This window comes from Lissotriton helveticus, chromosome 11 (assembly GCF_964261635.1).
Source record: "Lissotriton helveticus chromosome 11, aLisHel1.1, whole genome shotgun sequence".
NCBI lineage: Eukaryota > Metazoa > Chordata > Amphibia > Caudata > Salamandridae > Lissotriton > Lissotriton helveticus.
Window position 1 is genome coordinate 1,099,293,272 of NC_136072.1, and position 19,247 is coordinate 1,099,312,518.

The 19,247-nt window shown below is 45.1% G+C and overlaps 2 protein-coding genes across 2 annotated transcripts in view; one reads left to right on the top strand and one right to left on the bottom strand.

Annotated features, from left to right (window-relative positions):
* Nucleotides 1–17,655, bottom strand: part of LRRC75B (leucine rich repeat containing 75B) — a 204,650-nt gene extending 186,995 nt beyond the window's left edge. The window contains exon 1 of the mRNA XM_078667772.1: nt 16,115–17,655. Coding sequence (XP_078523898.1) covers nt 16,115–16,369 — 255 coding nt within the window. The 5' untranslated portion in view covers nt 16,370–17,655. The remainder of the gene's footprint in view (nt 1–16,114) is intronic.
* Nucleotides 1–19,247, top strand: part of GGT1 (gamma-glutamyltransferase 1) — a 784,209-nt gene that overhangs the window by 125,542 nt on the left and 639,420 nt on the right. The window lies entirely within an intron of this gene.

The following is a 19,247-nucleotide window of genomic DNA, read 5'->3' on the forward strand; positions in this document are numbered from 1 at the left end:
CTCAATCATCCTAGATTCAAGGTACGGAACTGAATAACCCCTTGCAGAGAATTCTTGAATCAGTCACTTGGCAAAACAAACTTAACTTAGACTGCTACTTTCTATCCCCGCCCACGTATTCGGCTTAGGTCAGGTACACTGGGGTAGGCGTGGTTAGAAGCACCAGTTGAGTACGATTAGTCAAATGTTTATATGTATGTATCTATTTTATCCATTTTAAATAACGTATGGCTTAGAAACCATATCAATGTTTTTACAGTATTATTTTATACTTCTGCTTTTATTGTATGCACTTTACTTAACCATAAGTATTGCAATAATATCGATTCATTTCTCTTGTACGAGAAAAGAGACTGATCAATAAATAACATCTTTTATTGAACACGCCCGTCTCTTCCTTTTCTCTACAATCTGGTGAAACTAAGAATGCACGTACTGACTGAGTAAAATAAGTTGTCTTTTGTTTTCACACAACTCTAGAGATACACTCTTGATTAGGGGAGAGCAAAGTTGTCATGTTCTATGGTTGTCAGAAACTAAATCCCTTCTTGTCTATCCAGGGAGGTTCAACTCCTCCTTGTCTATTCGAGAAAGTTTCTAGTGAACTCTGAGCTAGCTGGCAAACCCAAAACTTTAAGTCTAATATCGACAGTAGAAGACCTAGTTAACGTCTGGTCTAGGTCTATACTATTGGAGGTATTATTCCAATGCGCAGAGCCTATTGGGATAATAGGAACTACACTACATGGCGCCCAACGTGTTTGGATAGGCGATAAAACTAACGCAAGACTTTAGAGTAACTCAGTCGTGCTTTTTCACTCAGACCCCTTTTTCCCATAATACTCCAAAGACGTCTGGAGTGGGTGAGAGGTAAAATCCGCCAAACCTCGCAGGAGGGAACTCCTATGTATGGTTTTTGGTTCAATCAACGTTGAAGGATACACTGTTCCAAAATATTGTGCATCTCATCTTTGTTTCCATAAGAAACCTGACCTGCAAACAAACAGAATAACCATCCTGACAGTAAAATGCCAGACAGTGATGATGAAAGAGAGAGAGCTAGAGTAGCAGCTGAAGTAATAGCAGCTGATAATACTATGCAAGAAGCAGACCCGGATATAATACTCATCCCGGTCAACATAAGAAGATCTATAACGTTAAAACTTATAGAAAATGGACTGACACCAAGAGGTGGTACAGTCATATTCGTAATTGAGGCACACGAATATCGGCAGACAGAGGTATTCTATTCATGGATAAACTTTCCAGCAGCAAATGCTGTAACAAAGGAGTTCCACTGTTATAAAACAGAGGAACCTCCGGATACCTACACTCCTTTCGAGGAAGTGGAAGTACCACTCAAATTCCAAGAGCATCTGCTCTTGTTTAATGGCGCCCTAAAACATAATAATCACATCACCAGGCTCGGTCCACTAGGTAGACCAGGAGCAACGTGGCCGGTCCTAGCCGGATACACACCACATCCAGACATCGAAAGAATGTCTGCAGCAGATGTTTTAGTACAACTAAAACAATTAATTAAAATATATAGACAACTAGTCCAATATGTAATGCGGACTTCAACCATCCAACCTGTAGTTAAAATCCCACAGCTGACCCCTCATCAGGGGAACACAAATAAAATTACACCACAGAACATACAGTCCTGCCTAGGTAAAGTACCAGCTAAACGGGAACAAATACCATTCTGGTTAGCACAAAAAATCACCCAAATAGAGGCGGTGTTTCCAGACACCACCCCTGTGGATAAACACAGGATTCTGACTATCTGTCTTCCAATGGGAATCGCACCACAAGTGGAGGACTGTGACACTTGGGGTACAGTCTTTGCTTCCATTTACACAAAAACACATGGAGTTCCATCCATGTCAGTAATACCAGATGTGCTAAAAACAAATTCAAGACGAATACGGTCCAGAACCCGCTTTAACTCTTGGTATGAAATTACTAAAAGACTTCAAGCAGGTCTCGGCAATATTACTAGCCAACATAAAAGGAGAAGCAGCGAATGTGGCGATCCGCCAGAGGTTAAAAGAGACAGATATAGCAGACCAACCAGCTGAAATTGACAGAATTATAGAAAAATCCTATGAAGAACTAGGTAGAGATAGTTTGGGTGGAATACCAGTGAAGCCCCAACTAATTGAAAGTCCTGAAAAAGTATTTATTAAAAATAATCTAAACAGTCAAAAGAAGAACTGGGATGGAAACAAACAATCCAATCCAAAAGAAAAGAGATTCCAGTCCAGAGGAAGGTCTCCTCGGCGGAGAGAAAGATCTCCGGACCAAGGACCCAAGTCTCCCCAAAGGGAGCCCTCTGTGAAAAAATACAACCTTAGAAATAGGGATAACATAAAGAAACCGGATAGATATCAAGACTTTGATACACGTCCCTCTCAATCTTTTCAGACTTCCTCGCAGAAATCGGAAAGAAGAGGACGATCGGAACCCAGGGAAGGGCACGTCAAGTCCAAAGACAAGGAACCTGCTCATCCAAATAAAAAATTACAGTTTCCAAAAAAGAAGGTAGCCAGTATTAAAGTATTCAACAATGCCGAGAATACTGAGGACACAGCTGAAAGACAGAGAGTGGGCTCAGACAATGCTAGACAGCGCAGCAGAAGTGAGCATAGCACGCAAAGTCCTTATGAATCATCTGGAGACAGTGGACACGAATGAATACATTCAGGTGGAAACTGCAGACACCAGAGTTAGCAAACCTCACAAAATATATGAAATAACTTTACGTATAGAAGGGGATAAGACTAGGAAAATAAGGGGCCTTTTTTGGGATAATCTCTCCAAGGGCTATGACATCCTTCTAGCTGAAAAAGATTGGCCACCAGAGTTCGTCAGGGAGTGCCCACATGGCGAAGAAATAATTATGCCTGCCTTCTCAAATCATATTCCAATTCATAAAAAATATACACTTGCAAGAAAGTGGGCAGTAGCTCAAGCTCCTGCTTTATATAAAAATCATGTAGGATGGGATGAGGACTCTCCTCCTCACAAAATCCAGTTAAAATCACAACCTACTGCACAAAGGCAGTATCCAATCAAGCAAGAAGCTAAAAAACAGGTAAAAGAAATTCTAGATCAACTAGAATACCAGGGGGTGATTGAAACTTGCACCTCACAAATGAACAACCCTTTGTTTCCTGTCTCCAAACCAGACAATTCATATCGTCTAGTTTTGGATTACAGACACCTTAACTCGTGTTGCAAAACTTTTGCAGTACAAAACTCGCATAGTGCTGCACTAATGAATAACATAGTGCGCAAAAAATATAAAACAACATTAGACATCTCTAATGGATTCTTTTTCAAAATATAGCACCAGAGAGCAGATACTTATCAGCGTTCTCAATAAATGGCGCTCAAAAAGAATTCTGTCGGTTACCCCAGGGGTACAAGAACAGCCCAGGAGTATTCTCAGCGAGGGTAACAGAGTTACTACAAACATATGATGACGAAGCATTATCTTATGTCGATGACATATACCTAACAGATGATGACTTGGATACTCACTTGAAGAGAGTGAACACCATAATACTTGGGTTCGCTGCAGAGGGTTACAAATTCAACTTTAAAAAAACTAGAATTGCCCATCTAACAGTCCTGTTCTTAGGATATGAATTATCAAGTGAAGGCAAAAGCCTGGCTGACAATTTCCTAGAGAAATGTGCCGTACTCCAAGCACCTAGAACACTAAAAAACCTACAGTCAATTCTAGGCTTCCTAAATTTCGGAAGAACATACATTGCAAATTACGCAGAAAGGGTCAAACCCCTTTATGATCTAATAAAACCAGATTTTAAAAAATCAAATTGGACTCAAAAACACACAGAAATTCTGAGATCCTTACAAACAGATATGTTAATTAAAACAAAATTAGAAACACGTGATAACACACGCAACCTTGTGATTCGAGTCATCCCAGGAAGATGCGGATTCACATACCTGACCTCTAATGAGGGAGAAAAGGTACCAATTGCATTCAAATCGCACTTGTACACTAAAGCTGAAATGAAATTTAGCCCAACGGAAAAAATTCTTACTGCAACACAGACAGCTATAGCAAAAGAACGAGCCCTTTCACAAGGTAAACGAATAATAATCGTTACACCGATACCAGCCCTAGAGGCTGTAACAAAAGCAAGCATACCGAATGCTAAAGCGCTCCATCCGAGATGGATACAATGGGCTAATTCTCTTGCTGCAACAGACGTGGCATACGAATTTGATCCTAACTTAAAAACACAAGAGTTTCTCCAATACGAATTCGAATGTCCGACGCCGACCGAAATTCTGCCTCTAGAACATTACGGCTGTATAATATATACAGACGGATCAGCACAACCCGCAGTAGGAGGTAAACAAGCTTACAGTACTGCGTGTGCGATTGTAAAAGGTCGCTGGCACGATGGGAAATTCAAACCAGCGGTCACTAAAACACAATCTCTAGGAGATTGTACAGCTCAGCGAGCAGAACTACTAGCATTCAAGATGGCGCTTGAAAATACCGATCGAGAATTCCCCACACTCATAGTGTGTGATTCGTATTATTGCGTTCAGTCTTACAATGAATACTTACAGATCTGGCTTCAGAATGGTTTTAAGGATGCAAAAGGAGGCACAATCAAGCATAAAATGCTTTGTGAACAAGTAGTTCTTTTACAAAAGGAACTACCAAAGACTCACGTGATGCATACACTGAGTCATCAACGTGATGGCGTTCACGTTGCAGGGAATTCATTGGCTGATGAGGCCGCGAAGGCAGCTGTGCAAACGGCTTCCGTAGCTGCCATCACTCGGTCAAAAACAAAAATAGACAGCGATATATTACAAGCTGTCAGCGCTACAGTAAAAGATGCGATAGAAACACTCCCGAAAGGCTTTCCAGTAAAGTACTCATACATAACTGATGCAAATAACGTTCCATTTGCTCGAATCCCTGGAGTGGGGGATAGAGTAATTCCAAACATGGAACATAGGTTAGGACTCATCATAGCGGCACACGAAGGACTTGCTTCTGTACATGCTAGCGTCTCAGCCACATTATCGTTATTAAAACAGAGATACTGGTGGCCACAAATGAGAAGACAAACCAGGAACTATGTTCTAGAATGTGAAATATGTCAAAAAATGAAAGTATCAACAGTGAGACGACCAGCACAGACGCCCCTTCTAATCTCGGATAAACCATTAGCCTGTGTTTACCTGGACCACTGTGGTCCCTTACAAAGGGATGGTAACTATAAATATATCTTGGTCGCAGTGGATTCATGCACGAGATTCATATGGATGTGGCCCCAGCGAACGGCTGACGCCAGAACTGCTATAAAAGATTTGCGAGTCTTTATCGGCACATACGCAATTGGCATGCTGCATTCGGACCAGGGTCCTGCTTTTAGCTCTAGAGCTTATAAGGAGGCCATGGTCAGCATGGGCGTTACATTGCGGTATTCTTGTCCATTTCATCCCGAGGGAAACGGAATTGTTGAAAGAAAAAACCGTGACATAAAGCAATCTATAACAGCAAAGGTATTAGGTTCGGGAGCTGGGTGGGTCAAACATCTAATAAGTGTCCAACGTAGTCTAAACAACTTGCCAAGAAATTCTCTGAGGGGATTCAGTCCGTACGAATTACTGTTTGGAACTAGGATGCTAGTCTTAGATCTTGACAGTCAGACTTCAGTGGTAAAAGAAAAAAGCTTTGATATCAAAGATCGTTTGGCTATTTTACAGGACTTAAACGAAACAAGAAAAGACCTGAGCAACATAAAGTTGAAACAGCAGCCAACAACCACTGAAGAACCACCACCTGTCCCAGCAAGACCTGTCTGGATTCCAAAAGTCGGGGATCTAGTCAGAGAAAAGATCGCGGTAAAGAAGGAATTTGGGCCTTCTTACAGAAAAGCAGTTCCTGTCTTGTCCATCAACGGGACGAGATCAGTTGTACTACCGCCGCTTGCTGGTAAAAAGGAGAACCGAGTTGTATCCATCGACCTGGTAAAACCACAATCATGTGGCCGATAACAAACAGTAGGCCAAGTGGACTCCCGATAAGTAGTAGAACACCAAGGTTTGCTACAAGTACAGAGGTGCTAACTAAAAGGCTAATCACATTCGAAACGCCTACAGAACAACAACAAGGACTATGCAACAATGCAATGGAACTCACACCTCTGAAAACCCAAATAAAAACATTTAGTCGAGACACACCAACCTACAATGAAGTAACAAATGAATATGCTGAAGCTGCAAGAAACAGTAATCCTGAAGCAATTGGAACAATAGACAGAACGGCATCCGGCTACTTCATCAACTTTGAAGATTCTTCTGAAGATCTAAGTGAATCAAAGACACAGCCATCAACAAAAACTTTTAAAGATAAAGCTAAGGAACTTTTGAAACAGCTGAAAGAAACCTATCTGATTTCTCCGTGGATTGAATTTTGGGTGTCCTTTGGTGTATTTATCCTGATACTTTGGCTCATCATGATACTATGTTTGGGACGCTTCATTGAGGGAAAATATGCTAAAATGGACACAGCAAGCCAGAAAATCAACTTGATCCTCAAGCCACACACGTCTTCACACGTCAAGAAAAGAGAACTTTCGTCAGTCAATTTCACAGCCAATCCTATACCGGGTGGGGCAGCATGGGACAATACTGACTATGAAATTTATGGTCCGGTAGAGATCCTCAAATATCCACACCAAATCAAGATCTCGTTGAGTGACTTTGTAAAACCAAACTCATTTGCTGATGATTGGGACTTTGGAAGTATTAATAACATGATGTCTGATCTAGTGATATCTGCTAAATTTACCAAACATGATTATTTGCAGGGTTCGTCTAATTATGATAGTATGTACTGCTACAACCACTATGGTAACCATTTTTTACATAAATCAGCACAACCTAGAAATGTTTTAAATTGTAATCAATGGGAACATTGTGCAACCCCTCCAAAAGGAAGCTCAAGAACCTTTTATGACAAATATTCATACTTTTCAGGGTTCAACACAAGTAATGCTGAAACATTTTATTTCAAATTGTCAAATAAGACAGGAACAAAAACCATGCTTACAAACACAAATTTGATATATTCGGACTCATTTTTTGAACAAATGAATACATTTGGTTTTGATTATTGGGACAAAAATGTTGAAGTAAAAAGTGTTTGGGGTACAAAAGAATGGCAAGTACAAGGTATAGAATCATTGTTTAGAGCCTGCATGATCCTAGAACAAATTATATTCTTGAATGAAACTATTCAACAAACTACCTGTCTTGGATTAGCCAAAATCAAAGACTTAAATAAACCGTCTATTCCAAAACCAGCAATAACTCTGCAGATGAAGAAATAGACGTAAACTATGTATTAAACCAAAACAGAACAAATCCTGATTGGAAACAATGGTTGATCTGGCCCACAGATACTAATAACTGTCAAGACAGATTCTTGAACAAAACACAGGGGTTCAAATTGACCAGGCCAGAACCTAGATATTCCCAAAGACAACACCCAGGGATAATCACCACCTACAGTGTGGGCAAACTCTGCCTTCAATGGCTAAAAACTTCCACACTGACAGAAATTAAGCAACACCTAACTTTACTTACTGATGGTGCTGACTTGCGTGATTTCATTATGGGACCACGCAAACAGCGTCAAAAACGCTTCATAGCAGCCTCTATATATGCAGCTTACAACGAGGCCTGGAAGATAACTCAAATTGAGACAGCAGAAAGTATACGGGAAATTGACCGTATTAATTTGGAAAAATCGCTTTCTGTAGTGGACAATGGGTTAATGACTCTGTCCTCCAGAATCTTTTCATTGGACAGCATTGTGTCATCAGCAATCGACATAATATCGCAAGACTTACTGTTGTTACAACACGGTCAGTCTCAATTGCGTTCTATTGTACAGCTTGGCTGGACGTTACAAAATCTGCGTTCAGGCTATGTGCCTTGGCATTTAATCAACACAACGTCACTATTCCATATCTTTAACCTTACTGATAAACAGATCAGTATGGCACAAAAGGGTGCTGATTATACAATCCTGAGCATTGAGAAACTCGAGAGATTACCATTGACAATGTCAGAACGACCTGTCATTGAATGGATAATACATGGGATAATTAATATTCCGATATCTACTTTCAGGTTTCAATACTGCCAAAAATATATACAGGCTGGCATGTACGAAAAATTGGGAAAAGGGTACATTAAGACAACATGGAACTTGCCCTATTCACATGCATGTGTCAGTAATAAAGGACAGAAAGTGTTTCTTAGTGGCAATAATTGTGCGATGTCACTAAGCGGTACACTTCTGTGTAATGGAATTAGTTTGCATGGAGCCTGTGAAGGGAACTCAAATAACCTTTCATGTCACCAGCTAGGCACACCTGCAACAGAGATAGAACCATTCTTTAAAAGACTCTATAACGGGAGTTACATTCTAATTGTGGATTGCAGATGTTGTAGTCTACTGCCCGGGGTTCCTTATCTCGTTAGTACGACTGCGAAGGTCATGTGCTGTGGACGCTTATTGTTCCCCAGCTCCTTTCCAGACAGGGAGGCAAGGGCATGGCCTAACTTGAAAATTACTTCTATTCGAGTTGATACTTTAAGCAGAATGAAAACAGTGCTTCTTCAGACGCCGACCAGGCTCACGTCATCAAAAGAAACGTATGATCTCCTAGTCGCAAGGACGACTGCAGAGATTCACTCATTGTTATCAACTAATTCCCCCATACATTTCGCAGAAATCCTGAATGAAATCTTAAATATTTCTGATACCAGTGGAGTCTCAAATGTATTTAAGACAGTATTTTCGATGGCATTAACACCATTCAAAGCCATACTGGGTATTTTTCCAGACTTCGTCCATTCGATTTTTGGAGGAGTTCCCCTCATTTTGGGACTAATTGCAGGAATCCTATTCTTAGTCCTTATATTTCGTTATGGCAAACCATGTCACAGACAAAACACCTGCGACAAGGGAAGAAACAATCCGAGCCATTGGATACCGGGACCGGATATCAAAAATCCTGGGACTAACCCGGCTTAGAGACCTGAACATGACTTGGTTTCTTTCATTTCGGCCGATATGGCAAAGATGTGTTTTACCTGTATTAAGGTGCATGCTGTGCGGAGAAGAATGCGTGTTGGACACCTGTCTGACGCTACAATCGGATGCGCCAATGGATGCAGAAACATTGTTGGGTCCGGTAAAGGCTCATGCATTGTGCTGCCCTCAACGGCTGCCAATCCTGATGACGGCATTCGTGGAAACTTCACCACTACGATTAAGGGGTAGTGAAGATCAAGATGAAAGCAGCATCGATCAGGTACAACCTTCTGTCAGCAATACTAATCAAAACGTCAATGGAGACAATCATGCACATGAATGCATGGTTACATCCTTTTCCGAGTTAGTGGAACTCTCACAGGAAGCTGTTGACAGCTTTTTCAGCAGTCTCAACGATATGATGTTCTCACCAGAGCAGAAATAATGACTCTTGAACAAGCTAGCACACGGCGTTCCCGACACCTTGAATTTGGCCTTCAACTTTAATAATAAAGTAGCAAGATCGACTTTTCCTCCAGTTCACGGACAGCGATTTTTTTTAGCAGCCCCAAAATATTTTTTGTTAAATTTTACGGGACACTTTTCTTCTGCTTAAAGTAAGAACTATTCTTAGAGAACTAATTTCTATTTTTAGAAACTTCATAGACATTAGCTGCCCGCTGGTATGTTTATAAATATTTTTGAACTGTGATGAAGTGGTCTCGAACTTTTCTTCTGTATTAAGAGCCATTTCATGTGTAATTCTAATATTCCAATTACTAATAATGTATACATATGCGTGATTATTTTAGCATTATTCTACTGCTTGAGTGCATATAGTACATATGACTATTTTTTTCCCCGTATGTTACATAATTTCAAAATGCATTTTGTGTATTTTGGGGTGGTAAGGTATACACGATACTCTACAGTATGTTTTACTATGCCTAGATTCGTAAATATGGCCATAGTTAGCGTGGAGTGGGTGTGATGTATTCCTATAGGTTCTGTATCGATCCCCCTATTCCTGACCCTTTTCTGGTTAACGAGTTAACTAGCAGCCATCCCATGATGCAGAAACCGTTATCTGATTTCGCCAGACCACGGCACAGGAGCGCGTTATCTGATTAGGTCATAACGCTTGCCATCTAATTAGGCAAGCAATATTCCTCCAGCCCCTGATAAGGCATACGGAGTTCTCAAAACAAATCAAACCTATGAAAACCTGGGAAAAACCCTGCGGCCATTGTTTTGATTTCACCGAGAACTTCAGTAAAAGAATGCGCTAACGACCAGCTCGTATGACATCCTTATTGACGTATCTATGTCCATCCTTACGTCAATCTCGGCACCTTACAGGTATAAATATTACCGATATTGCCTTAAGCAAACACACGCGGTGGTGACGAGACCGGAGCAGCGAGACTTGCCGAAGCCCAGCAGAGAGCGAAGCCCACTAGCTGCCCCGCCTTCCTGACGCGCTGAGAACGAGACGCTGCCTTTCTCCTGCCGAGAAATCCAGCTCCGGCGCTTCCGAGCAGCCCTTGCAGGCAGCCTGGAATATCGAGACCAAAGATGAGAGATACCATCCCTCAATCATCCTAGATTCAAGGTACGGAACTGAATAACCCCTTGCAGAGAATTCTTGAATCAGTCACTTGGCAAAACAAACTTAACTTAGACTGCTACTTTCTATCCCCGCCCACGTATTAGGCTTAGGTCAGGTACACTGGGGTAGGCGTGGTTAGAAGCACCAGTTGAGTACGATTAGTCAAATGTTTATATGTGTTGGACAGGCCGCATGGTCGGGCTGCCCCCCCTCCCCGCAGTAGGACCTGGACCCTGGCTCTCCCTGCATCCCCAGCCAGAGTCCCTAAACGACCACCCGAAGTACCCTGCAATCCCTCCACTACAAGACACCAGCCCCGGACCCAGCTGGCCCGGGTCACCATCCACACCACGACATCGAACCGGCCGCCATCTTGGGGCACTGCAGCACGAGGCCGCGTGGCCTCAACTCGACCCTAACCCTGGGCCCGGCCGGCCCCGACATCGGGGCACCAACCTCCCCCCAGGAGGCAGAGTGACCACTTGGCAAATCAATGGGAGAAGGAATCGTCAACGGCTCCCCTCCGCCAGGTGTCGATCACCCCCGGCCGCCCTGGGCGCTGGCTCCACCCCCCTGCTGGGTGTCTGGACTCCCTCATCCCGGACCTCCCGGCCCCCAGGCGCGAGGGTCCGGACATCAAAGGGGACCAGACTTATAACTGGGGCAGTGCCAGACCAGGAAGGAGTTGTATCCTGGAGTCGAGAGACCCGAGAAGAACTCATCCGTGACTGGCCTGCTGGCGCTGCCGCGGCCCTCTGCCTCGTGAAACCATCGTCTTGGCCTGCTGGCGCTGCCGCGGCCCTCTGCCTCGTGAAACCATCGTCTTGGCCTGCTGGCGCTGCCGCGGCCCTCTGCCTAGTGAAACCATCTTGGCCTGCTGGCGCTGCCGCGGCCCTCTGCCTCGTGAAACCATCGACTTGGCCTGCTGGCGCTGCCGCGGCCCTCTGCCTTGTGAGACTACCATCTTGGCCTGCTGGCGCTGCCGCGGCCCTCTGCCTCGTGAAACCATCGACTTGGCCTGCTGGCGCTGCCGCGGCCCTCTGCCTTGTGAGACTACCATCTTGGCCTGCTGGCGCTGCCGCGGCCCGATCCACAGACCCTCCAGCTCGAGGATTGTGAGCTCGCCCTTACCACTACCTGTACCGATCCGGTACCAAGACTGTCCCGCTACCCCCTTTCCCTACAGAGACTAGAAGTGAGAGGACCCCCGGGTCCGAGATATCCTGTATCGCTGATATCCTTGCCTTAAGAACCTTATATAAAGCATTGAACTCGACTTGGTGTGGTGCCTGTTTGTGGGGAGGGAGGTAACTTGTCTGTACGATCACCGGAGACGGTCCCCCTCGGGGATCTCTCCCTCAGTACCCGGCCGACCCTCAGGGTCCCCGTCTAACAATATGTATGTATCTATTTTATCCATTTTAAATAACGTATGGCTTAGAAACCATATCAATGTTTTTACAGTATTATTTTATACTTCTGCTTTTATTGTATGCACTTTACTTAACCATAAGTATTGCAATAATATCGATTCATTTCTCTTGTACGAGAAAAGAGACTGATCAATAAATAACATCTTTTATTGAACACGCCCGTCTCTTCCTTTTCTCTACAATCTGGTGAAACTAAGAATGCACGTACTGACTGAGTAAAATAAGTTGTCTTTTGTTTTCACACGACTCTAGAGATACACTCTTGATTAGGGGAGAGCAAAGTTGTCATGTTCTATGGTTGTCAGAAACTAAATCCCTTCTTGTCTATCCAGGGAGGTTCAACTCCTCCTTGTCTATTCGAGAAAGTTTCTAGTGAACTCTGAGCTAGCTGGCAAACCCAAAACTTTAAGTCTAATATCGACAGTAGAAGACCTAGTTAACGTCTGGTCTAGGTCTATACTATTGGAGGTATTATTCCAATGCGCAGAGCCTATTGGGATAATAGGAACTACACTACAACCTTTGCGGTGACCCTCTATACTTTTTACAATGGGAGAAAGAAGGCACAGGTGAGGCAGGGACACATGCATAGATTTGTCTTTTCAGGGTCTTGCCTCCATTCAACCTTGGCTGATCATCAAAAAGGTCAGGCAATGAGAGAAGGAGGCGGGGACCTGGAGGATGGGCTCTGCTCATCTTTGTGATACAGGGCAAGATGATTCACCACGAGACTGGGAAGATTGCTTCAATGCTGCAGGCAGCCTTTAGCAAGGTGAGCACTAAAGAGGGGTGGGGTCAGGAGAAGATTTCTTTAGGAGTAATGTGGGCAAACCCCAGACGCCCCTGAGGAGGAGCCGCCACCACTGAAGTCAACAGCCTTAAAGTAGCTGCTCCTCTCCCGCTATAACCAATCACTCTGAATTCTACACCTCCCAGGAACCTGGCATGGTGCAGACCGACTGACCAATAATACACATTAATACACAACTCCTAATAACATGCATATTCGCAAGTTACACAATATGCTCCTATCTCGTGACAAGTCAATGCATGCTTTAACTGTCCCTATATGAATCAGTTATAACACGCCGCGATTTAACATGCATCGAGTATGTCATGCTATAAAATATTTAGATCGAACTTTTAAACCCCAGCCAACACAATTATGAAATAAAAGCATGACGTCTAATAATCTGCTTATTAGGAATTGCACTGGTGTGCTGTGGTTTGCACTGCTGTATGGTGGTATGCTGAGTGTAATGGTTTATAAAGGAATGCAATGATTTGCACAGGCATGTAATGGTTTCTTCTGGTGCACAAACATAATAGCTGGAAATTATGCTGCATGTTTTGTGCAGCTATGTGTTTTTTTGCACTGCTGCACTATTCATACTTGTGCTGTGTGTAATGTTTTACAGTAATGTGCTGTGATTTGGATTTCCAGATAATAGTCTGCAATGCTGTGTAGTAATGTTACAGAATTATTTTGCTCTGTACTTGTTTGTGATGGCAAGAGCTGGTCTGCTGTGCGCTCTGGTATGATTTGTATTGGCTCTTCACCGGGTCACCGGATATTTGGTCAGTTGAGCTTTTAACTTGTCAGGCATGGGTTAAAGAGTGCCATTGCTTTCACTAGTCTCGGATGATTTACCCAGGTGTTCCACAGTTTAGTGTGGCGTGTTTTGGAGTGATAAACTTGTGCCAGTTGCCAGGCACGTGTTCAAATTTTCCCTGCTGCAGCGGTACAGTGGTCTGTGGGTGTTTGCACAGCTGTTCTGTGGTTTCTGAGGAGCATTCACCCTGTGTACATTTACTTTTCTCGGATTAGCCCTGTGCTGGGTCCTAAGCAAGGGATTGTGTGTAAGCGCCACCGGTTCCACCAGGCGCTAGAGCTGTGATGGTTACAGAGTGGATAGCTGTGCTGTAGTGTGTGCCCTGGTTCACTCTTAATCTACTTGCGAACTTGCACCATGAGAGGCTCGCTGTTTGTTTGACATTCTGTACACCGTGTTTGTCAATCCTGATCTCTGTTAAAGTGTTGTATCTGCCAGCTTCATGTAAATATTGCTGGTGGGAACAGCCTCTAGCTCAGGCCTGTCCAGCGTCGGTCCAGGAGGGCCGGATCCATGCTAGATTTTCAGAATAGCCCCTGACTAAATCAGAAATTTTCATTTCTATCCGGTAAATGCATATATAGATCACGTGGCAAACCTAACCAGGGCATGTATCTGGCTCTCCTTAATCTACATTGTATACTGCGGCTCAATGTCCATCTAAGGAGCGATTGTTTACTTGGGACCAGGAGCCGGCATGCAATGCTGGCAATGTTTAAACACCTTCTTCTGACGCGGCTGACACCAGGTATGGAGCCCAGCTGCTTACAGTCTCACACTTGCACGAATACCCAAAAGGAGGGATCCATTCATCAGCCAATCCCAATGAGCTAAAGCATGGCTGACTCAAGCTTGACAGAATGCCCATAAGGAGGGATCCAGTCATCAACCAACTCAATGATCTAAAGCATGACTGACTCGCGCTTGCAAGAATACCCATAGCAGGGATCCGCTCATTAGCCAACCCTATGAGCTAAAGCATGGCTGACTCATGCTTGCAAGAATACCCATAGCAGGGATCCGCTCATTAGCCAATACCTATGAGCTAAAGCATGGCTGACTCATGCTTGCATGAATACCTATAAAGAGGGATCCGCTCATCAGCCAATCCCAATGAGCTAAAGTATGGCTGACTCACGCTTGCATGAATACCCATAAGGAGGGATCCGCTCATCAGCCAACCCTATGAGTTAAAGAATGGCAGTCTTTCTTCTATCTTCATACATCATCGCCATTATAATCTTCATAGTTGTAGAGCACTAAGAAATCCAGGGCTCCCAGTGCTATATTTAGTACTAACCAGAAGTCATTCATTAAAATGGATGGGGCTGAACAAAAGTCCTAAAGAGGAGAAGTTGACAAATGGACCATGGGGCTTTTGGTAGCACGTTTCATAGCTACCTAGCAAGAAACAACACAGAGCAATCACCAGCTGAGGAACGGGCACATATTTAGAACTTTTAGAAGAGTTTTGCTGCTTGAGTGAAGAGCTCTGCTTTTGGAATATCCTTTCAATCTGAACGTATCTGGCAGAGTCCAGCACTCTGCTTTATGAGCGAGAGTTAGGACCTTAAACTAAAGTGCTATGGTTGTGTGGTTGGCGCACGTGAAATCATCCTTGTTCATGCTGTTATGATTTCTCCAATAATATATGTGCTTGCAATGGTTTTTAGTGGTTTGCACTGATGCAGTGGTTTCCTTGGTATCAGGGTAACTGGAATTATGCAGGCAGCGGAGGACCAAATTATGTGGCAGGTTTGACTAAATTATGTGCCAAGGAAAGGCAAATTATGTAGTTTAATGTGCCACATTTTGTGATAGTATTACTTCCTTATTTCCTCATTTCATTCAGATTAAGACAGTCTGGGTAAATGTTTAACATCATTAGTACCGGTGTATCAACCAAATACAGCAACAAGCAACAGAAAGGTGACCAGCCAACCTTTGCAAATGGCTTCCCCTGAGTAGCAACACGTTTTGCAGCGTTTTTAGTAACTTTTGATCTGTTGGAGCTGGAAACATTTTTTGGGTTGGAAACATCTTAAGAGTATGCAGCAGATGATGAATTATGTGGCAAATCCATGAACCTGCGAAAACACAGCAGCTGCAATGTTACATAATTCGAGTGGCCCTCGATATATGTTTTTTTCCACTATCGAATGTCTTGCTACAATGTGTGCTCTTTTTGGTTATCTTTTTTCCCTGGTGTGCTATAGTTTGTTACGTTGCCTTCTCCCTGCAGGTACGATTGTGTGCAGTGGTATAAACTGGCATTTATGGTTTGCCCTTGTGTGGTGGTGGTCTTCTATGCCCCATTCTCATCTAAGCCCCTACACCCCATGTTTACCTTTCGTAGCATTCTCAGGACGTGGTAGGCTTTCTCCGGCTTCTGTTCCTGCAGCAAGATCTGGATCTCCCGCAGCCAGGTCACGCGCCGGACGTAGGGCGCTGGACTGCTTCTTCTCAGCACGTCGGGCAGCCGATCTGGACTGATGATCAACGAGGTGAGGGTGAAGGGTCCCCGTGACTCCCCTTCAGTAGTGGGGGGCTGCTGCCCCTTGCCTGCCGCCAGGCTGCTTTGCCGGCTCAACTTCCCACCCATTGGTAAGCTGTGTGCCTTCTCGGGTAGAAGGAGTATCCAAAAAACTAACCTAGTACTTCAGAACTTGTTGTCCAGAAAACTGATCAGGTCCTCAGAGTCTAAGGGGTGTTGGTGACTGACCTGTCCTCAAAGCCCAAGATGCATCTAGGAAACTTACTCCTCAAAATCTGATGGGTGTCCACGAACTGACCAGCCATCAAACCTAGGTACCTATGCCTAGGAACATGACTAAGTCCTGGGTATCTAAAATTTTGAGGAAACTCACCAAACCCATAATCGCGTTGAGGTGCTCAGGAAACCTGACCTACTTTTCAAGATCGAGTTGGATAATTGGTCCAGGAAATTGAACACTTGTCAGTCATCTCCTGAAGTGTGAGGCTAGCTGTGGCCAACATCTCAAACTCCAGGGGAGGAAGGCCTATAAAACTGAATTGCAACCCAGACACCTGTCCTTATACTAACCTGCCTGTAGATACTCAGCAATAGTTCAGGAAAAAGAAAACCATCTGAAAATCCAGAAGCTAGGGCGGGAAGGTACTTTTCTTCCTAGGACAGGCGAGATGGTGATCACCGAGTCCAGGATCTGAGCTCCACGCAGAGGCTGAGACCGGAGCAGGGTCGAGTCAGGACCAGGGACGAGTGATTCTCTCCCCTCTAAGCACTAAGCCCAAACATGGGTGATGCTTTCCTCCCTGGACACCAGCACCCTGGCTGAGCTTCTCCTTCCCAGGGTAAGATCAATCAAGGAGCCCTAGAATGCTCTCCGGGACGTGGTTAAGACCAGTGCCTGGGGACTGGGACCAGGGACAAGCGATGCTCTCCACTTTGCATGCTATTTAGGGAAGGGTCAAAGTCGAGTTAAGCAACTCATAAATGTAGAAAGAGCTAACTAGTGCCCTCCTTCCTACCAGGGGGAACCGTGTTCAGGGTGTCTCTCTACCCCCTGTGCCTCAACCAGACCAGGGTCCCGGTGCCCAGGGCAGGACCAGGGCAGAAAAGTGCTCCTCGGGGCAGAAGACGAAGAGCTTGGAGACCCCACTTCTCTTTGCTTCTCCCTCTCTGAGGCAGAGGAGGGAGGTGGCAGGGCTCTTCTCTCCTTCCCGCCGGGTGCCTCTCCCTCTCTGGGGCAGAGGAGGGGGTGCCGGGGCAGGGCTCTTCTCTCCTTCCCGCCGGGGGCCTCTCCCTCTCTGTCTCCTCTGAGCGGAGTTAGGTCTCCTTCTCGCCTGGCTGTGGACACCGCTCCCTCCTCACCTCTGTTTCTTCTTTTCAAAGCAGAGGAGGCCGGGAAAAGGCTGGCGATGCCCTGCTCTCCCCTCTCCCGCCTGTCGGGGAGATGATACTCCCTCTACTACTCGGTCTCTCTGCTCACTGGGTCTCACTCCTGAGCTGGGGCTCTCCCTCACACGGCTCATTTGACAAAGTCCCTCACAAAACTGGGTTGGCAATCCCTATCCAGTGGGTGCAGCGCTCTGTCTCTCTGGAGATGGGGCGTTTCCCTCTCCACGGGCAGGGGGTACAGCTCCCTCTCTCCTGCACGGGTTGGGGTGTCCCTCTGCTCGCCGAGGTCCGTTCCTCTTCACCTCGACCCCGCTCCCTCACCCGTGGCTGCGGTGAATCGTCCTCCCCCCAGGCACCCTCTCCTCCTGTGTGTCTCTCTCCGGGACAGGGTGGGTTGTCCGGGCGGCGGCGGGTCTCCCTCTCCCCGGGCGGCAGGCAGGGGGGCAGCTCCCTCTCCTCCTCTCTCCCTCTCCGGGGCAGAGGAGGCAGGGGCCCGGCCGGGATGAGGGCAGAGGCTGGGGACGGGCGGGCGGGCGGTGATGGAAGATGCTCTGCTCTCTGTTTGTGTTTATGTCCCTGCTTCCTGGTCACGTCCAATCAGAGGCCGCGCCTCAGCCTGGAGGAGGGAGGAGTGTCTGTCTGAGTCTAGTCCCCGCTGGACCTCCCCTCCCCCACCCTGCGTGAGCCGCCCGCCTGCTGCGTGTGTCTGGGTGCGTGTGATCCTGCGCCCACTGGAGGTGCGCGTGGATGAAATGTGCGTGCCCATGTGTGCGTGCGTGTGTTCTTTTGTGAGGCAGAGAGCACGTGTCTGATGGTGCGTGAGAAATGTCTCTCTCTGTTGGAGCACCTGTCTTGTTAGAATGCGTGCTGCGCCATTGTGCACATGTCTGCAGCGTGGCCCGGCCCCCAGCGCCACACAAGCAGCCAACGTGACATTGACATGACTGTCATTTTTGAGTCCTCATTTATCTGTTATCTCTCCATCATCAAGTAACCTTAAGCCACTAATAATCGCTTATATCGAGATAACTCTAACCACTAGTATATGTAGTAGACCTTTGTACTCACTACCATTCCTATGTGATTCTTAGAGTTTATCCATTTGTGTGACTTTGTACATTTGCAATGTTTTCTATTTGTATCTCTTGCCTGTGTGACTTTACAACTTGTACATTTGCATTTTTTTCCTGTTTGTATCTTTTATGTAACTCATATAATCCTAAATCCTTATGTATCGCAACTGGTTCTTTTGTAAAGCGGTCTGACACCTTCGGGTAATGTTCGTGCTCTAGAAAATCGCATTAAATAAATAAAATAAAATTAAAATAAATAAATTATCAAATACCACGAGCACAGATTAAGAAAGCGCCACAATGCAAGAAACTGGGATAATAGTGGCTGGCTCCAAAATAAAAGTTATCCCCATTCGCGAATCAGGTCGTGAAAAAATGCACTGCCTTTGCCAATCGGGGTTCTGTACTTTTTCACATCCTGGGTGGTATGTGAGGGGAGGTCTTCTTACCAGTGTATTAAATGTTTGTGGCAATTTTAAGGAACTGCAGCAGTGGGATGTGATGTTCCCTCCTTACCAAAAAGATAA